The sequence below is a fragment of the Dermacentor albipictus genome, chromosome 3, assembly GCF_038994185.2.
Source record: "Dermacentor albipictus isolate Rhodes 1998 colony chromosome 3, USDA_Dalb.pri_finalv2, whole genome shotgun sequence".
NCBI lineage: Eukaryota > Metazoa > Arthropoda > Arachnida > Ixodida > Ixodidae > Dermacentor > Dermacentor albipictus.
Window position 1 is genome coordinate 53,262,865 of NC_091823.1, and position 17,994 is coordinate 53,280,858.

The 17,994-nt window shown below is 47.3% G+C and overlaps 1 protein-coding gene across 3 annotated transcripts in view; it reads left to right on the forward strand.

Annotated features, from left to right (window-relative positions):
* Positions 1 to 5,687: 5,687 nt before the first annotated feature.
* Positions 5,688 to 17,994, forward strand: part of LOC135914103 (uncharacterized) — a 13,730-nt gene continuing 1,423 nt past the window's right edge. Inside the window, exons 1-8 of one of the 3 annotated variants that reach the window (XM_065446865.2) lie at positions 5,702 to 5,843; positions 8,054 to 8,143; positions 9,073 to 9,183; positions 13,365 to 13,684; positions 15,499 to 15,727; positions 16,528 to 16,624; positions 16,848 to 16,970; positions 17,479 to 17,662. In XM_065446865.2, the coding sequence (XP_065302937.1) occupies positions 9,171 to 9,183; positions 13,365 to 13,684; positions 15,499 to 15,727; positions 16,528 to 16,624; positions 16,848 to 16,970; positions 17,479 to 17,662 (966 nt within the window). In that variant the 5' untranslated portion in view covers positions 5,702 to 5,843; positions 8,054 to 8,143; positions 9,073 to 9,170. Of the gene's footprint in view, positions 5,844 to 8,053; positions 8,144 to 9,072; positions 9,184 to 13,364; positions 13,685 to 15,498; positions 15,728 to 16,527; positions 16,625 to 16,847; positions 16,971 to 17,478; positions 17,663 to 17,994 lie in introns of all 3 variants that reach the window. The other 2 variants (XM_065446864.1, XM_070535444.1) reach the window with 2 other exon arrangements.

Consider the following 17,994-nt stretch of genomic DNA (forward strand, 5'->3'; position numbering starts at 1 on the left):
GTACATTACGTGCTATAATGATAGCAAGAATACAACATTATTAAGGGAATAAGAGTCGAAGACAAGCTCACTTATTAGCACAGTGTACGTAGTAAAAAAGAAGCACCTTCGCTGTATGACTGTGGAGGGCGCAAATAATGAACAGGCTGAAAAAACACACATTCTTCGATGTCTGTAGTAAACTGGATAGACCATTGGCGTCTTGACAAAAGGGTAAGGTTACTCCTGATGGCAGAAAACCTAGTGGCCCAGACGGCCAAGTTGGCTCTCGCAATGATGAAATCCCGCCAAGGTCGTGATGACACCAGGATGACACGCGACTGTACGCCAAGAAATAAAAAAAAACATTTTTTTATAATGTGAATTTGCGTATATGCTTAATAATCACGCTCATTGATGGAATAGTTTTGTGCTAAACGCGAAAAAGTGGCTGCCGTGTCCACGGTAAAGTTGATTTAAACGGCTTCATTCCCATGGCCGTTGCATCATTGCGTACTTTGGCGGTATCGAAGTCGTTAAAATGGGCTACATTTGATAGTGAATTCAGGAGGCTGATGAAAGGCAAGAAGGCGGAAGCTTGCGGAAGGCCTCATGTAAATAAAATCGCTGGTCAAGTGGCGTGCTATGGTTACGACGTCTTTCAAAACTCCCCCAAAATATCAACAGAGGTGGACCAAAAGTATGCAGTAACTTCACTGAAGCTGTCTAAGTATGCGCAAGCGTACCCCCAAATTTCATTCAGCAAACCGCCCAATTTCAAGTTGGCCCATCCTCAAATTTGAAATTTCCAGTTCGGCCACCCCTAAATTTCAAGTTGGTCCACCCCCAAATTTCAAGTTGGCCCATCCCCAAATTTATATTGATCTGTACAATCTATGCGACAATATGAACACATTTAATATATCTTATCGTGCATGCACTTATGATGTACTACTCATATATAAAGAATGAATCATACTGAATACAGGCATTTTCGATTTTCTTCCACCCCACTCTGCTAGTGACATTTCAACACGCCGAGCTCAGGGTACATAACTTGAGCTCTTGGTCTCAAAGCACTTGCAGACTTAACAATTTTTTCTTTGGCGTTGTTGGACGGACGCGCCGCTGGCACAAATGACGCTGACTGGTGCAATATCGTTTGTTTCCACCGTTACCTAATTTTTTTCCGTGTTTTCTTTCCTTATTTTTCTACTTCTTTTGCTCATTGCGCAGACTTTGCGACATTCCCTCGGTGCACGCAGTTATCTACACATATCCTGCAGTAACAGTTGTAAACAAATGTAACTTCTTGATCGTTCCAGCGTACGTTATACATCTCCTATATAGTTATGCGAAACGTCATAAGAGCTGTTGCTTAGTGTAGCTTTTGAACGCATTGTACCAAGTACAAGGTCTGCTGGTGGTGCATCTGAATCACGGGCACGTCATCTTGTATACACCTCCCTCCCCCCAAGTAAACGGGAATTGCGTCACAAGCGCCACTTTATCCCATGGTGCCTAGTTAGCCATGCTTCCAAGAAAATAAAAAAAATGAAAAAGCTAAAAATTCTTGCATGGCAACGGTTTTGTTGATGAGCAAGCGGGAGACGCTATCCCGCTTGTCGTCTGCTATGCATTAGAGAAGCACGCGATTTCTGTTTGCTGTTGCAGTCTGTTTTGTTCTAACAACTTTCGCTTTCAGCACCTTTCTACTTGTAGTCACAATTTCTTTTTGTGTGTGTAGTTGTTAACGTATAATTAAGCGCCAGCAGCGCAACCATGCTTCTTAAATATTTAACTTTTTCCGTTCGAGATACGAGAGCCAGCACGTTACAGCATGCGGCTATTGCTTTTCGGCAGTACATTAAGAGGCTGGGAAATATGCTTTATTTTGCCATCTTATAGCGAAGCTGTATATGGCTAGCTGGTTCGTCCGTCCGTCCGTCCGTCACCTGTACGCCGAAAACTCCTTCGGTGCAACCCCATGCGTATGCGCGAAAAACAAAAAGGCGCGGGATTGACTGCGCTCGTAGTGACGTCGTTGCTCTCCGTCGCAGCCGAGCGCGCGCGCAGCAGTTTCTCTCCGGCTCTGAAATGGGCGGGCCACGTGTCATACGTACACCTGAAGAGCAGGCAGCTTTCGAACAGCAACGCCGCGAGCAGAACCGGGGCGAGCTCGTCTACGCCGTACAGATGCTGGAGCTTAGGCACAAGAACAGGCTCGTGCAGCTGAGCGCAAGCAGCAACTGCGTACCGAGGATCCGGCAGCCTACCAAGCCGTCGTTTAATGAAGCATCGGTACTATAACCCAGTCATAAACACCGAGACCGCACGTTTCACATTCGCAGGCTAACCATCTGTACAGAGTGCTTGGGCGGTGATGTGTATTATCAAGTTATGCGTTAGCAAAACATACAATACACGAAAGAATCTTACAGAGCTGAGTATTTCGTATCTACAGTACAAATTGCACATTCTATGGGCGCATCACTACATAACAACGCTTCTCGGAATTTCTGAACAGCAAAAGTCTTTTTTTTTTTTGCTGTGGATGTCACAATCTCGCAAAAGTAAATCGTCTGTCGCAACATTTATTTGTGTTTACTTATGCAAAACATTATCAGTAAAAAAGATCGGTTGAAAGGCTCAAGACAGCACATTTCGCATACCCAGGCATAGAAGCGACAGAGATCCTGGGCAGGAGGAGATGTACACGCTGGAGCTGTGGTCAGGGAAGAATGGAGGTAATAAGTTATGTGCTTACACACAACACAATTGCTGGAACAAGTTGCAGCACTGTTTGCACAAAACAGTGTTTTCAATTGATGTAGGTCAGCTCTATTTATATATTGCAGTGGTATTTCTGCTAAAAATATGACACAACAATTGAACGAGGACATTCTTAAAAACATTGAATTTAAAAAGACGAATTCTTATTTTAACTCCTACTATATTGAAGTAAGAGGTTTGGTAATGCTGTTTTCTCTACAGTTGTGTGAAAATACTGATCACTTTCTGACAGCTAAATTATCTTGATCCACGAAATTCTTATTGTATTTTAAATAAGGAACATGAAGAATTATTTGGTTGAAGTTATTATGTACTTGTTGTCTTTCTCGTTCTGCCGAATGCCTATTGCTACAGGAAGACTAGCTTCCAAAAGTTGTAAGCCACTGGTCAACTGTCTGGGCATTTCCTGCTCTACAAGAATGTGTGCTGGACAGGGACACTTTGCGGCAATGCCGGAGCGCGTGAATTGCAGGCGTAAGCGCCTTCGTAACGGAAGACGTACGTGGCAGTGCCACTTGCCGCGAAGGCAAATTCGCTCGTTCTCAGCAACATCTGCTCGGTAGCTATACCTAGTTCCTGGGTTAAACAACCGCGAACACCGCAGATGAATATCCGATAAAGAAGAACAGGCAAGCAGGCGGTTTTTTTAGTGACAAACAAAAAATTTCGCTTAGCAACGTAAAATGCACCCGGCGCCGTAGCGTGCAACGCGGAGAAAACAGCACTTTCACTGCTTTTTGCGCCTGCGCAGTGCTCCTTCATCATTTCCTCATCTCACGAAAGCTCCCGGCGGCTTGCAATGCCTAACTAACAACAGGCAAGCACAGTATCCTCTAACCTATAACCTCGCCCGCGCAGTTCGCATTCTAACATCTTTAGTAAAGATTATAATTTCTTTATTCCTTCATAAAGTGAACAGCAGTCGCCGAGGTATACCGAGGCGCATTTCCGTCAGCGGATTAGCTAGCACTCACTCGATTCCGGAGCTGCTGTCGACTTCAACGCTAAAACCACTCCATACTACTACCGCCGCGTGAGCTGATAGAGGGGCTTTATTCAATGCATTTGCATACCACAGACAATTGTAACGCATATACCGGAAGACCCATGCTTCCTTCTTATAGCCGTTTTGATAAAGCCAGCGGCTATTCGCTACCTAACGATTGCATCAAAAGCATGCTTATCTTTCATTTTCTTGGGAGCGGATAAATTTGGCTCTGCTGTCCCTCCCGCGGGGTTGGCCCACTATAGAGCCGCGCATAACGGCTTGCGGCCTTTCTTCTGTTTTCTTTACTCTGATGGAACAGCTGAGCGATACGGAAAACCAAATATTGCAGCACACAGTAGACGACAATGCCGTGCACGTGTGCAGAGAGCGCCAGGAGCAGACGAGAAGAGTATAGCAGCTGAATTGATTGGAGTCTAGAAATGATAATCGCAGTAACGCTGCCCGTCGGCGCAACGAATTAAGCGACCAAATACAAAACTACGCCAAAAAGAGAAAATACGATAAAACAGTTTTTTTTTTTTCAGCGCATTCTTCTGGGATTTTACTTCAATTATTCGTAGGTTCCGAAGATAGAGCCAAATATGCGAAATGTAATTAATTTTCCATTGGCCACCAGAAACATGGTCTTGGGGTCCTTTTACTTGAAGAAGGCAATGCTGGGTGAGTGTACTCCATGCGCCCTGCAGTAACTCGAGACCTTCACTTCCCTTAGGCTTCAGTGAGAAGCCGCCGTGCACAGCATCGTATCTAAGAAGGAAAAACAACGCAGGGGCAGAGGATGTGAGAGAAGGGACAGAAAACGGCGCCCTTGCGTATCACGAACTAACCAGCCCAAAGACGTGTGCGCCGCCATGAAATCGCAATTAAATCATCTTCTTGCTATTGAATGCTGCTATCTTTGTGATTTTCTGATGGCACCAAGTTCTGCCGAGCTAAAGCTCAGGAATGATCGCGCTTCTAATGTTGATCACACGCACGGCGAGTCGTGTGGAGCATGCTCGCTTGGGTATTTCCTGATCTCGGACGCTCGCGATAATCTACCGGAGATGTCACGGTAAATGCGAATGCGCCGCATGCCTCAAGTGTAGATCACGTATAACTTCCTTGTAAATTGCGAGGAGATTTAATTGCAATATTGCGACACAGTTACCGAGGAAAAGTTTTCAAAATCTCCTGGCTTGTGTACTGACGCACTGCGACAGTTCGTCATGTCCTTCCTGCCCCCTGTTCCCTCCCCCCCCCCCCCAATGGGATATTTCAAACCGGTAGCTTTCCAGGGTAACTGTTTGTAAACGGTAAAATTGCATACTACATAGGGGCCATATCGACGCGGCAAATGACACCGAAAACGAAGCCAGTGGCTATGGTGTTGGGCTGCACGAGGTGGCAGCATCGAATCCCTGCCACGGGAGCCGCATTTCGATGGGAGTCTAAATTCCGGAGTCCCCCCGTACGGCGTGCCTCATAATCAGATGGTGGTTTCGGCACGTAAAACCCTGTAATTTAACGAAGCCAGTGGCATAACGCGTTACAAGCAATCAAATTACGTCGCTCTCATATGCAGCTGCGCGGACGATGTACGAGTGCGCGGTCAGCAGACGCTCTCCCATCAGTGCTGACACGGCGTACGCAGGCGCATCCGACGGCGCCGACAAAAAAAGGCAAAGCTCCCACGTACATCTCGTCGAGATCGACAAAGTCTTGCTGCTAGAACCCGAAACTGCGGAGGGGGAATTAGCTATTTATCGTGCAATTTCTTTTTCATGAAATTGACCGGCCTGTTTAGGCTGCTTTAGAGCTTTGGCCTCCCTGAACTTCGCGCCGCCGTGACGTCATCCCACCTGTTCTGATTTCCTGCCCTACTACGTGCAAAAAAAAAGGGGGGGGGGAAGAACGATGCCACGTGTTACCAACATACTTGCTGCAACTACCGGTGGCGCTGCAGTCAAACTGTTCGCAAGGTAACCAGATGACCGCGATAGGGTGTCAATCATCCAGAGCTGCAGCACTTCAGCGGGTCACTCGGACGCGAGCTGTATCAGCGGGCCAAACTATTTTACCGGTAAGTTACGTTTCTTCTCGCTCTTAGATCACAGAATGCGCGCCGACAAGTAATGCTGACCACTTTTTTTCCGACGGTACTCTCAATTATATTTGTTTATTCAGCCATTCTTCGATAAAGTCAGCTCTGCGTATCATTGTGCCGCCAAAAGACAGCTGTTTCAGCTTGTAAAGTTGAAACAGCTGTCTGCGAGGGGCCTAATTGAGTTTCCGTGACACGTTGCCTTTGCACTAAAATAACTGAAAGCTCTAGATTAGGGGACGCAATGGCTTACGTGCCTAACTTATTTGTAGCCATTCTCGCTTCACCCATTGCCAATCCCGTATAAATCTGTCCTTTTTATAACGAGTTACGTTTATCCCTATACCATCGGAAAACAGTTATTCTTTGGGTATTAAGGTAGGCTGACCATGGCGTATGATGCATTCAGTAAAATAGACCAACACTTTTGTGCACTTTGTGTTCAGTGTTTCAGTTGTACATATATAGTTATCGCTCTAGCGCAACGTAAAGTTATTACAGTTGTTTCTTCTGTTCAGGCCGCGATTCGACTTCGAGCTTAAAAAGAGAACGTTAAAAAAACGTCATTGTAGAGGTCGTGGCACCCGTGTATATCTTTTGTCTAACTTTTAACCTATGACTCACGCTTCCGATGACACTGTGCCTCCCACGTCGACTCTGAGCGCACTGCGTGAGAAAACGGGGAAGCTTTGTGCATCCGCCGCTGTCATCTAGTGGCTATGGCGTCGAGCTACCGAGCTCGAGTTCGCAGGTTCGATACCCCGGCTGCGGCGGTCGCGTTTCGATGGGAACGAACTGCAAGAGCGCTCGTGCACTTAAATTTATGTTAAACAAATCCCAGGTGGTCAAAATTAATCCGGAGTCTCCCAACTAGGGCTCGCCTCATAATCAGATCGTGGTATTGAAACGTTAACCCTAGAATTTTTTGTTATAGGTATGTGTATGCAAGATAGACAGAACGAAATGTTTTAGCGAACTGCACGTAAACACAGGTCACTGCATTCTTGCTACACCTTTTGCACTTGATGAAAGATAGGCAGTAAACTCTTGAACAGTATGCAGATTACGCTTTTCTGGCAACTCGGTGTCCTTGTGCGGAGTGTATTTATTTATTTATTTATTTATTTATTTATTTATTTTAAAATGTCTCACAGGTCTCGTATGAGGCATTGGGTTAGGAGGGCATCACATAAAAGAGATATTATTTGAAACAGTAATATTCACATATCAAGTATAATACGAGGGTTCTTCAATAAAGGCAGAGGCGGACGCTCCAAAATCGTTATTTTTGAAAATTGTTAATCGGTACTTTCACTGATTTGTATATGATCACCCAGTAAGTGAAACGCACGCGTCCAGCCGTCTCTACCAGTCTTACATAACGTGAGTCAAGCCATATTTGGACACCTATAGTTCGAAATCGCCTCCAATGTCTCAACTATACCTTGTTTTACGTCGAAGCAATATTCCGTTGTACCGTGAGGTACCTAAAGAAGTTCGATAGTGTCACATCTGGACTGTAAAACAGGTGGGTTGTTGCGGTGCTTTGGGGAGTCGTTAGGAAAGAAAGCAAAAAAAAACATTGATTTGGCGTCGAACATGACAGGAATCAGGCGTATAAATGTAGTGGAGGCGATCTTTAAAGTAGGCGTCAAAAGATTACTTATGTGATCTAGGCGCGGTAGAAATGGTAGGCGTGGAGCATATAGAAAGGGATAAATGTGCCAAATATTAATTTTCAGGGATTAAAATTTCAGCGCGTCAGCCTCAGTCTTTATTGAACAACCTATGTATAAATACATTAGAGGCTCTTTGGCCGTATACCTGGCCCTTACACCGCTGAACGCTGTACATCATCACCATAATCGAAAACGTTTGAGCCACTCGCGCACACGCACTTGCAGACACGAAACGCTAGAAGATTTGTGTACAGAATTAGGCAGAAAGATTGACCACGGAGGGAACAGAACAAATTATTCCCACGTGGCAACTGTCACGTGCGTCGCATGCCCTGTTCCATACAACCGTGCACTATTTCATGCGCTATGTTCTATGGCGATCCGAACGACGCTTAGATGAGACAATGTCTTAAAAACCTCAGATAATACTCTAGCATGAGACCAAGTGGTCACACACGCACAGCTTCTGTCACGGCTGCCTATAGAGCACTGCATTCTTATGTTCTGTAGTGTAAAGAAAACAGACAGCAATCTGGCAGCAATCTCTGTTTTCAAGATTGAGCCCATCCATTACTCAAGACTATCAAGGCCGTAACTTGGGTAAGTTCACCTTCCTGTTGTCCGTGTCTCGTATGCGCTGTTAGGAACCTTAGCATGACTTGCAGGTTTGCGTGGCTTCCCTTGTAACGGCGGATACATAGTCGGCAATGGCGGGGCGCCATTTGTTTGTCGTCAGCAGGTGGTCCGTATCACTGCGGCGCACGTAGCATAAAGTTTGCCGCTTTTCTGTTCTTCCTTGTCCTGCTTTTCGCGTAGTTTCTTTCGGCACGCAAACGTATATCAACAAGCTTGGTTACCTACTCTGTGACCGACTTGCATTCCCTTTTTCGAAGAAGCGGCCTCTCCGACGGAAGGAGGCAGTGTGTAACGAGACTCTCTCGTCCCGCATTCTGACGCAACCAGGCACATGGGACCTTGTGCAACTTTCTTTTTGAAAATGCAAATGTCTACAGAGGTCGCCCACATCCCAGAGACTCTCCCGCAAATCTTCGCCTGTGTATACAGAAGTGATGTTTTTGGAGACGCCACAAGGTTATTGAATTTATTTTGCAGAATTTTCAGCAGAAATGGGCTCGGTAGGTGTTTTGATAAACAAGCGTCACTCTTAGTTATTACTACTCTCCTTGCTAGCAAGGCTGGCGATCCTTCCCTACAGGCATATATCGACGAGGTGTCGCTGGCTCTGCAGGCGTGAACGCGCATACCTGACCGACCCGATCGCCTGCATTGGCTCTGTCCGTGGCAGTCAGATTCTAATGAGCGTGCGCTGAATCAGAACGACGCAGAATTCACGTGCGGCTTTCTGATAAAAAAGATGATGTTTGCATGTACTTCTTCATGTACCTTACCTTCAGGATGCCTTTGATGTTTTTATGTGCCAAAAAAATGCAACGTCTAACTTTTTTTTTTTTTTCTGGGACCTGGACTGCGTGCATCTTGTCCCTGGTGTGGGGTAATCTCTAATGCAGAGGACATCGTAGGTGCCATTCTCGGACCGTGTCGCTCTGCCTTGCAGCACCCGCGCGATTGGAACACGCAGACACATCTCGAAGTACTTCATAGAAAGATGCTGCCACCAGGTAAGAGTTTCTTCACGAAGTATTACTCTCTTCAATGTAACTGGGTTTCAACACGAGCGTTACGGCACAAGCAAAAAGAGTGGGACTGCAATTCACCACAAAGACATTCGTCTGTTGTGGGATTATTACTTTGTGAAGAAAATGGCCTTACATACGTTTTCAGACGTGCGACTAAAGTTACCGAAAGTGCAGTTCACATATTTCTGGCATAAACTCGGAGAACATTCGACGAAGTCACCAAACGTCTTCTCTCCCGTCGTCTTTATGTGTTTTCATGTGCTGGTCACATGCAGCGGGTAGGGAGGTGTATGCTCTCGGAGGTCTTCTCTCTGACAAATGTATGACCCTAATTTCCTTATGGCGCCCTTTTATGCGCAAAAGAACCCTTGCGCTTACATATCCGGATGTGATTGGAGGTTCCTTTCGAAAATAAATTTAATGGCCCTCGCGAAATTCTATGCTATTCTATTTTTGATGACTCGCTATACTAAGCATCGAGATAAACATTTACGACCTAGCTGATCAGACCGATTTCACGACAATCTCCGAATTGACGTACATGCGGAGCCTGTCTATACGAGGGTCTTGCTGAGTAGTTCTGTAAGCCGATTCATTTGTGGTTGACGAGGTGTCATCGTCTTACGCACCGTGTCATTGAGCGTGAGTACACTACTCCTCAGTTCAGCTGAAAATGTGGTTTCTCGGCCTGTTATGATAACCGATTGCGTGGCGTGCCTCAGAACAGTGTTCCCGAAGAAAAATCTTGTTGCTGCAGCTGCTGTATCGTTCGGGAGTGTCTTGGTTTCCATGCATCGAATGAGCTGCTTATCACGGTGATGACCCATCTATTTCAGAAGCAGACATTGGAAGTGGACCCAGAAGGTGAATCCCATTTCAATCAAACGGCGTTTCCGGTATTTCAAAGGTATTCCGGCGGGTTTGTTCGGGGTTACTTCGCGTCGATGGCAGTTCGATTTCAATGCTTCAGATATATTGCGAGCCTTCGCCAGTCATACTTGTCGTTGATTCGTGCCAATGCTCACGTGTAGCTTAGGTAGCCCGAGGTATCTTCGTGGTGGCAGGCTTGCAATATTTCCTTGTGGAGAGGCTTGGGAACGACTTGCACCTCTTCCTTGTGTAAGAGTTCTACATAAAAAGAAAGTGGTTACGCAAGCATAAGTTTGGTAGATCTCTTGAAAACTGACGTTCAGTTCCCAGTCGTCTCGTTTTCAGAGCACACCGCATGTTTTTCTCGGACGAGCGAAATAAAGCCAATGGGGAACCCGCACCTTCCGCCGTCCAAATTACCCCCTCCTGCGTCCCGTAATGCCTCCGAGCATCAGAGCAGGCTCACGGGACCGGACTCCGAGCTTTGTCTTGCATCCCCTCAGCTGTCCAACAGATCTGGCCCAGCTAGAGTCCATACACCCGACATCGATGCCCTGAGCGACACAAGCGTTGCCACATCCCCACCGGTGGCTGGACCGTATATACGGCCCTGTTGTAAGAGGCAGCCGCCACATGCAAGCGTACACGAATGCATCCTCGACTTTGCTCCCTCTTCTCTGCAGAAGAAAGGAGGTTAACCGAGGCGCCCTATTTTTATGAACCATATCATAAGAAGTCAACAAACAGACACCAAGGACACCATAGGGGAAATTGCTCGTACTTACTAATTAAAGAAATGATAAAGTAATGTAAATGAAAGTGGATGAAAAAAAAAAAACAACTTGCCGCAGGTGCGGAACCATTCCACGCCTTCGCATTACGCGCGTAATGCGAAGACGTGGGGTCGTTCCCCACCTGCGGCAAGTTTTTGCTTGCTTATGGAGGTATGAGTCACTGCTGATGATGATATGCGTGATTCCAATGAATGTATTTTTTTTTTTTGCAGAGTGCCTGTAGCCACTGCATTACGAGGGGGATGAACCATTGTATTTTTGCTTGCTTAGGGAGCCATGAGCCTTTGCTGATGATGATAAATTTGTTCACGGTTGGACACGAGTAAATGCAACTATCGAGAGGCTAACAGCTTCGCTATAAGAAAATCCGTGATATTACCTTCCTAAACCACGACCTTGTGAGACACGCCGTAGTGGGGCCTCTGGATTAATGTTGAACGCCCGGAGTTTTCTGATGTGCACATAAATCTAAGTACACGAGTGCTTTCGCATGACGCCTCCATCGAAATGAGACGGGGGTACGTCGAACCCGGGACCTCGTGTTCAGCAGCTCAACGCCATAGCTACGGGGCTACCACGACGGGTAAGGGTCATACGCCGCAAAGGTGGTTCGTTGCTACAAGAAATAAACAAGAACAAAAGAATGAAGGTAGATGAATGCAGGATGCAAGTGCTAGAGCAAAACGAAGACGTACAGATTTACGAGAAGTGATTAGTTCGACCTCACATGAATGTTCGTGGTGAGGGAATGTTTTGAGGGAGCTACGTTTCGGAAAAGGGAGGCACAGATGCCAGGTCGGGTAATTGCAGTGCGGTACTGTGGGCGGAGCTTGTGATGAATTCTTCGGTTGTAAATAGTTGTACCAGCCTCTTATATTTGAGCTGGTTCTATCATCATCATCATCAGCCTGGTAACGCCCACTGCAGGGCAAAGGCCTCTCCCATATTTCTCCAACAACCCCGGTCATGTACTAATTGTGGCCATGCCGTCCCTGCAAATTTCTTAATCTCATCCGCCCACCTAACTTTCTGCCGTCCCCTGCTACGCTTCCCTTCCCTTGGAATCCAGTCCGTAACCCTTAATGACCATCGGTTATCTTCCCTCCTCATTACATGTCCTGCCCATGCCCATTTCTTTTTCTTGATTTCAACTAAGATGTCATTAACTCGCGTTTGTTCCCTCACCCAATCTGCTCTTTTCTTATACCTTAACGTTACACCTATCATTCTTCTTTCCATAGCTCGTTGTGTCGTCCTCAATTTGAGTAGAACCCTTTTCGTAAGCCTCCAGGTTTCTGCCCCGTAGGTGAGTACTGGTAAGACACAGCTATTATACACTTTTCTCTTGAGGGATAATGGCAACCTGCTGTTCATGATCTGAGAATGCCTGCCAAACGCACCCCAGCCCATTCTTATTCTTCTGATTATTTCTGTCTCATGATCCGGATCCGCAGTCACTACCTGCCCTAAGTAGATGTATTCCCTTGCGACTTCCAGTGCCTCGCTGCCTATTGTAAATTGCTGTTCTCTTCCGAGACTGTTAAACATTACTTTAGTTTTCTGCAGATTAATTTTTAGACCCACCCTTCTGCTTTGCCTCTCCAGGTCAATGAGCATGCATTACAGTTGGTCCCCTGAGTTACTAAGCAAGGCAATATCATCAGCGAATCGCAAGTTACTAAGGTATTCTCCATTAACTTTTATCCCCATTTCTTCCCAATCCAGGTCTCTGAATACCTCCTGTAAACACGCTGTGAATAGCATTGGAGAGATCGTATCTCCCTGCCTGACGCCTTTCTTTATTGGGATTTTGTTGCTTTCTTTATGGAGGACTACGGTGGCTGTGGAGCCGCTATAGATATTTTTCAGTATTTTTACATATGGCTCGTCTACACCCTGATTCCGTAATGCCTCCATGACTGCTGAGGTTTCGACAGAATCAAATGCTTTCTCGTAATCAATGAAAGCTATATATAAGGGTTGGTTATATTCTGCACATTTCTCTATCACCTGATTAATAGTGTGAATATGATCTATTGTTGAGTAGCCTTTACGGAATCCTGCCTGGTCCTTTGCTTGACAGAAGTCTAAGGTGTTCCTGATTCTATTTGCGATTACCTTAGTAAATAGTTTGTAGGCAACTGACAGTAAGCTGATCGGTCTATAATTTTTCAAGTCTTTGGCGTCCCCTTTCTTACGGATTAGGATTATGTTAGCGTTTTTCCAAGATTCCGGTACGCTCGACGTTATGAGGCATTGCGTATACAGGGTGGCCAGTTTCTCTAGAACAATCTGCCCACCATCTTTCAATAAATCTGTTGTTACCTGATCCTCGCCAGCTGCCTTCCCCCTTTGCATATCTCCCAAGGCTTTCTTTACTTCTTCCGGCGTTACCTGTGGGATTTCTGGGAGCTGGTTCTATACTGACTGTTGAACCACGCCAAGTCATGCTCCGACTTCGCGTTTCCAGTGATCTAACGTGCCTGTCTCGTGACGCAGGCGTTGCGCCGTCCCGCCTCGTGCGGGTCGCTGTGCTCGCACCACGCCAGCAGGCTCTCCTCCTCCTCCAGCGCTCTGCACAACACTTGCGCCTCCGGCACTCTGCGGCTGCCTGGCTTCCCGTTGCCGCGGCGAGAAGCAACGGCTTGGGCTCCAATGCCGTGGCTCGGGATACGCGCTCGCGTCACCAGCGGTGCGTTCATCAGGCTGGCGCTGCTAAGCTCACTGCGAGGAGCACTCGACAGCTGCTGCGTGACGCGCCTCCACTCCGTTACAAGGAACGGCGCATCGAGATCGTCACGTGCGGCGACCTCTACAAGGCTAGTATGTTTGCGAAAGCGATAGCCGTATTTGGCTGCTTGTACTGAGGCCTCCAAGATCTCGGAGACCATGTTCGTATCAGTCTTTCCTACAAAAACTACTAGGGAACAGTGGCGCCCTCTAATGTCTACGGGAGCTATAAGATGGAAAGTTTGGGAAGTTGGTACATATTCGTGATGAAGAGCACAACGCAAAAAGAAAGTCTCACAAAATATACGTTGACAGTGCTTGTGGTGCCCGCTCTTCTGTCCTTGTATTTATTACACTGTACCCCTTTATGATGTCTATACGGAAGCTTCAAGTATGGCGCCGGGTGCCTACTGGTAAAATAGGTAAAAGTGCGCTCCCGTTTTTGACCTCGACAGCTACGGTTGTTCCAGTTCGGAAGGACACTCACCTGTGTGTGTGCCTGTGCGTGTGGTTTGCCACTCGGCATAACGTCATAATGGAGCTTGTAGTTGACCGGAACTGTTGAGATGCAAATAGCCTAAACCGGGGTTCACAAGGCCTGTCCCAGACGCACATCCCAGAAAGCCGGGCACTTCTCTGCACACGCTCTCCGAAAAGAGTTATCACTCCATCTCTTCTTTCTTTTGTCCTTCTTCCTCACCAATAGAGTAAGGTAGCAAACTGTACGCTCGTCTTGTTGACCTCCCTGCCTTGCCTCTCCTCGCTTTCCCTCTTTAACCTACTTCTCTGTGTTCGGCATACTTGAATCCAAAGTAAATTGGAGTGCTCACTTTGCTGCTTTACATAAGAACTTACTAAATATTGCGTATTTTCATCTCTCTAAATTGCTTTTTTGACTTTGCACTATTCGATGAGTAGTCGCTCAAGACACTGACGAACACGATTTTCATAAAAGGCGCGCATGGAGACACTATTGCAGTATCGCAATATCGCACGGCGCGTAGGGAAGGCGAAATATAATGTCCGACGCGCATGTGCTTGCACGCGTGCGTGCGTGCCATCGTAACCATCCTACCGACATACACTGAGACTTGGCGCCATCCGTCCTCTCCCCCTCATCTTTGGTATTCTAGCATTTAAAAGTTTCTGGAGTATAGGGGAGATTTCGCTGTCTGCACCGTTCGCAAGGCGTAACTACAAGTCACAAGTGCGTCCACGTCGCATGCCCCGAGGCCATGTGAACTGTAGCTTTAAGTGGGGCATGCTTTGGGTCTGCCGCATTTTTTCTATAACTTTGGTATCTTTCGCTTAGTCTGGGGCCATGGCGGAAGGAAATGACTATACGATATGAGCATTGCGTAGCCCATTTGAGACCAAGAGTCGCCCCAACATGTGATCATGTCGCGGTCAGCTTTAAGTGCCTTCCGCCGCCCCGATAGTCGCGCTCGGCGCATTCTCTTCCCAAAAGACAACGGCTGCGGCTGCCGTACTCGCATGCTGCAACGAATACGGTAAATGTACACGTTGCAATAAGCAATCAAAGTTGCCCAAGCAGATCGGCAGGATACGTACAAAGAGGAGTGTTGGCAAAGGACCCGAACAAGTGCGCGTCAAATAAAAACTTTAGGGAACCAAGCACATAGGGGGCAGAGTCCACCTAGCAGGGTCACATAGTGCCGACGTTTTTAGAGAGAAAAGGCGAGGGGAATAGCTTCACCGAGAGATGGCTTGATAACACTTGCTGAGTGACGCAATACTCCTTCATGCGCATAGTGCATACAGCATGGTGTTATGTCTAGTTTATGTTCGTCCCTCGCTTTCTTGCGCGCTGTTACTATGCTTCCTCCTGGCAGTTAGAGCCCTCCATAGATAGTCAAAACAGCCTGCACTTTCCGCGTCGCAGAAATGGCGCGCCGAGGGTCGCCATGGCTACCAGGGGGCACCCGACACGGGCGCTCGTGTGCCGGTTGTGTACATCCACACTGGGCTGGACCGCATCGAGCGCGGAGACCGGACAGAGCGACCGCTGTCCGTGCTGCTCACGGGGGCGCCGGGACAGTACCAGGACTACAGCTACAACATCCCTTTCCTCGACCAGAACGGTGTGGACGTTCTTTGCTTCAACTGGCCCGGTAAGCCTGCTCACCGCTTGACAAAACAGGGACATTGGAACGCTTCCGGTTTGTGCAGCTGTACTACTGAGTTCAGTTGGCAAGAAAGAGCGACGGGCCGTAGGTGCCCGCCGCGTTAGGATGTCTCGCCTACCAGCACCCTCTGTGGAGCAAACCACTACATTTAAGATATGTTTCTGAGTAAATGCACAAGAAATTATGCATGTGTGCTCGAGACGTGTATCGCGTTTTCTTTTTGGACGTCGAAAGAGCATATCTTCTGTAACATTGTACGGGACGAACTGTATATTTAACGGGCAAAAGAACTAAGATAAGGTGCGACCGGAGATCTTCTGTGGCCATCTCGCAGGTACACAGCTTTTACGACGATGGGAAAGGATCTATAAGGCCACGCATGGGCCTCACTTTAACCGGATAGCTTCAGTCGCACGTGCGCATAGGTACTTCGCGCATGCAACCGTGCGCGCACTGAGTGCACGAAGGAAGAAATAAAAAAATTATCATACAAACAACGTATCTGTCCTGCTTGTATATACCTAATGTCCTGTCGTCTGCACTGTTCGCCATGTTTTGTGGTCACTTGAAGGAAGAAACATGCTTTATGTCCGGTGTTGCAGCTTAGCTATATTTCTATTCCGCTCTATTAAACACTCGAGCTCTTACACATTTCTTTACCTTTTCCCAATTCTTCGTGATGACTGGTAAGCGTGGGAAGTAAAAATTCCACTCGTTTGAACGCTCTCGAATTGACGCTCGCGACTCTACGTAATACGCAGCCTTTTCTTCCGTTTTCGCACCAGACTTTGCGTTCAGCTTGGAGACCGGCTACTGGTGGCATAGCTGCGACGAAAAAACCAGTCTAGTCGTCGATTTCCTCAAGAAGCTTGACATCAAGAAGTGAGTACTATGTAGAGCGACAACCTCTTTTACCTCTGCCGTCAAAGCACACCGCGGGGTTGCTTATTGACAACTGCTCGAAACACCGCAATATGTCCCCAATGATTATTTTATATTTGTGAAACTCAAGCGAAAATCGGCGCAGTTTTTCTCTTTCCCGGAACTCTAGCGGGTACCGTTTGCTGAACCCACGCATGCGCGTTCGTGGGGCGCTCCTGTGCAGGATCGACATGCTGGTCAGCCACAGCACCGGAAGCACACCCGCGGTGCAGCTGGTGGCCGAGGAAACCGAGATTGATGTGAAGTCCTTGGCCCTGCTTATGCCCATCGCAACGCGACACTTCAGGTCAGCGCATCCAATCGGATGCGGCAATCCTGCTCGTTTGCGAGCTTCAAGTATGCGCTCGTATCTGCGAAATTCTTCACGACTGGAACTTCATTGCTAGTATTGTAGAGTAGCGTTGGCGCTGTATGTACACGTGCAACCTTATCAGCTCGCCCAACTTACTACGGTACTTAAGTAAGTCTTCACGCAGAAAGCCCGATGGCCATGCGTTCAACTTACTACGCGCACTGACCGGGGAGGAGTGAATGGGTTGACCTTTGAGCTAGCTGCTCGCAAGAATGGGTGGGCCTTTTCCGAAGGCTTTACACTCGTTGCGTGGGGCTCTTCCATGATAGAACAAAAGACATTAGCAAATCGCCGTTGCAGTCTACCAGTTTAACACATGTCCATTTTCGCAAAGCGGAAGCTAGTGGATGATCTATGTCTATCTCTTTTCATACCATGTGTGCAACACGGTTCGCAATCGGCACAAGTAAACGAGCCCACTCCGCGTTTCACCCATACGCAGGGGCTCCAGCAACCCTCTGCTCTTCAATCCTGCAGTTGGATGGGCGATGAAGAGTCGACGCGGGGCGTCCATCATCACGCCCCTCTTCCAAGCGGTCATGTCGTTGAGCAGGCACCCGACTAGGGGCCGGGCGCACGACGTTTTCTTCGGCTACCACTCGTGCACCGGATACGAGGAACATCGGGTTTGCGAATATGCAGTCCTTCTTTTTTTTTTTGGTTCCGGTCTTATACTTCATAAAGCTTTACCTACGTTGTAAGAGATAGCACCATACAGAGCCCGGTGGTTACTGCGGTACAAGTTGACGCACCTGAATTACGGCCTCAGTCCAACGAGGTAAAGATAGCGCACGCAAAAATTGACTTCCAATTATTTCAGCTTTGAAAGGATCGCATGAAATGTTGCAAAGCTTGCATACTTATGCAGTAGGAGGTTACATTGTTCAAGAACCGTATTTCGCTAGACTAGCAGCTTGGGCTTCTTGGCTTTCCATCCTGGTGTCAACAGCGCTAAACG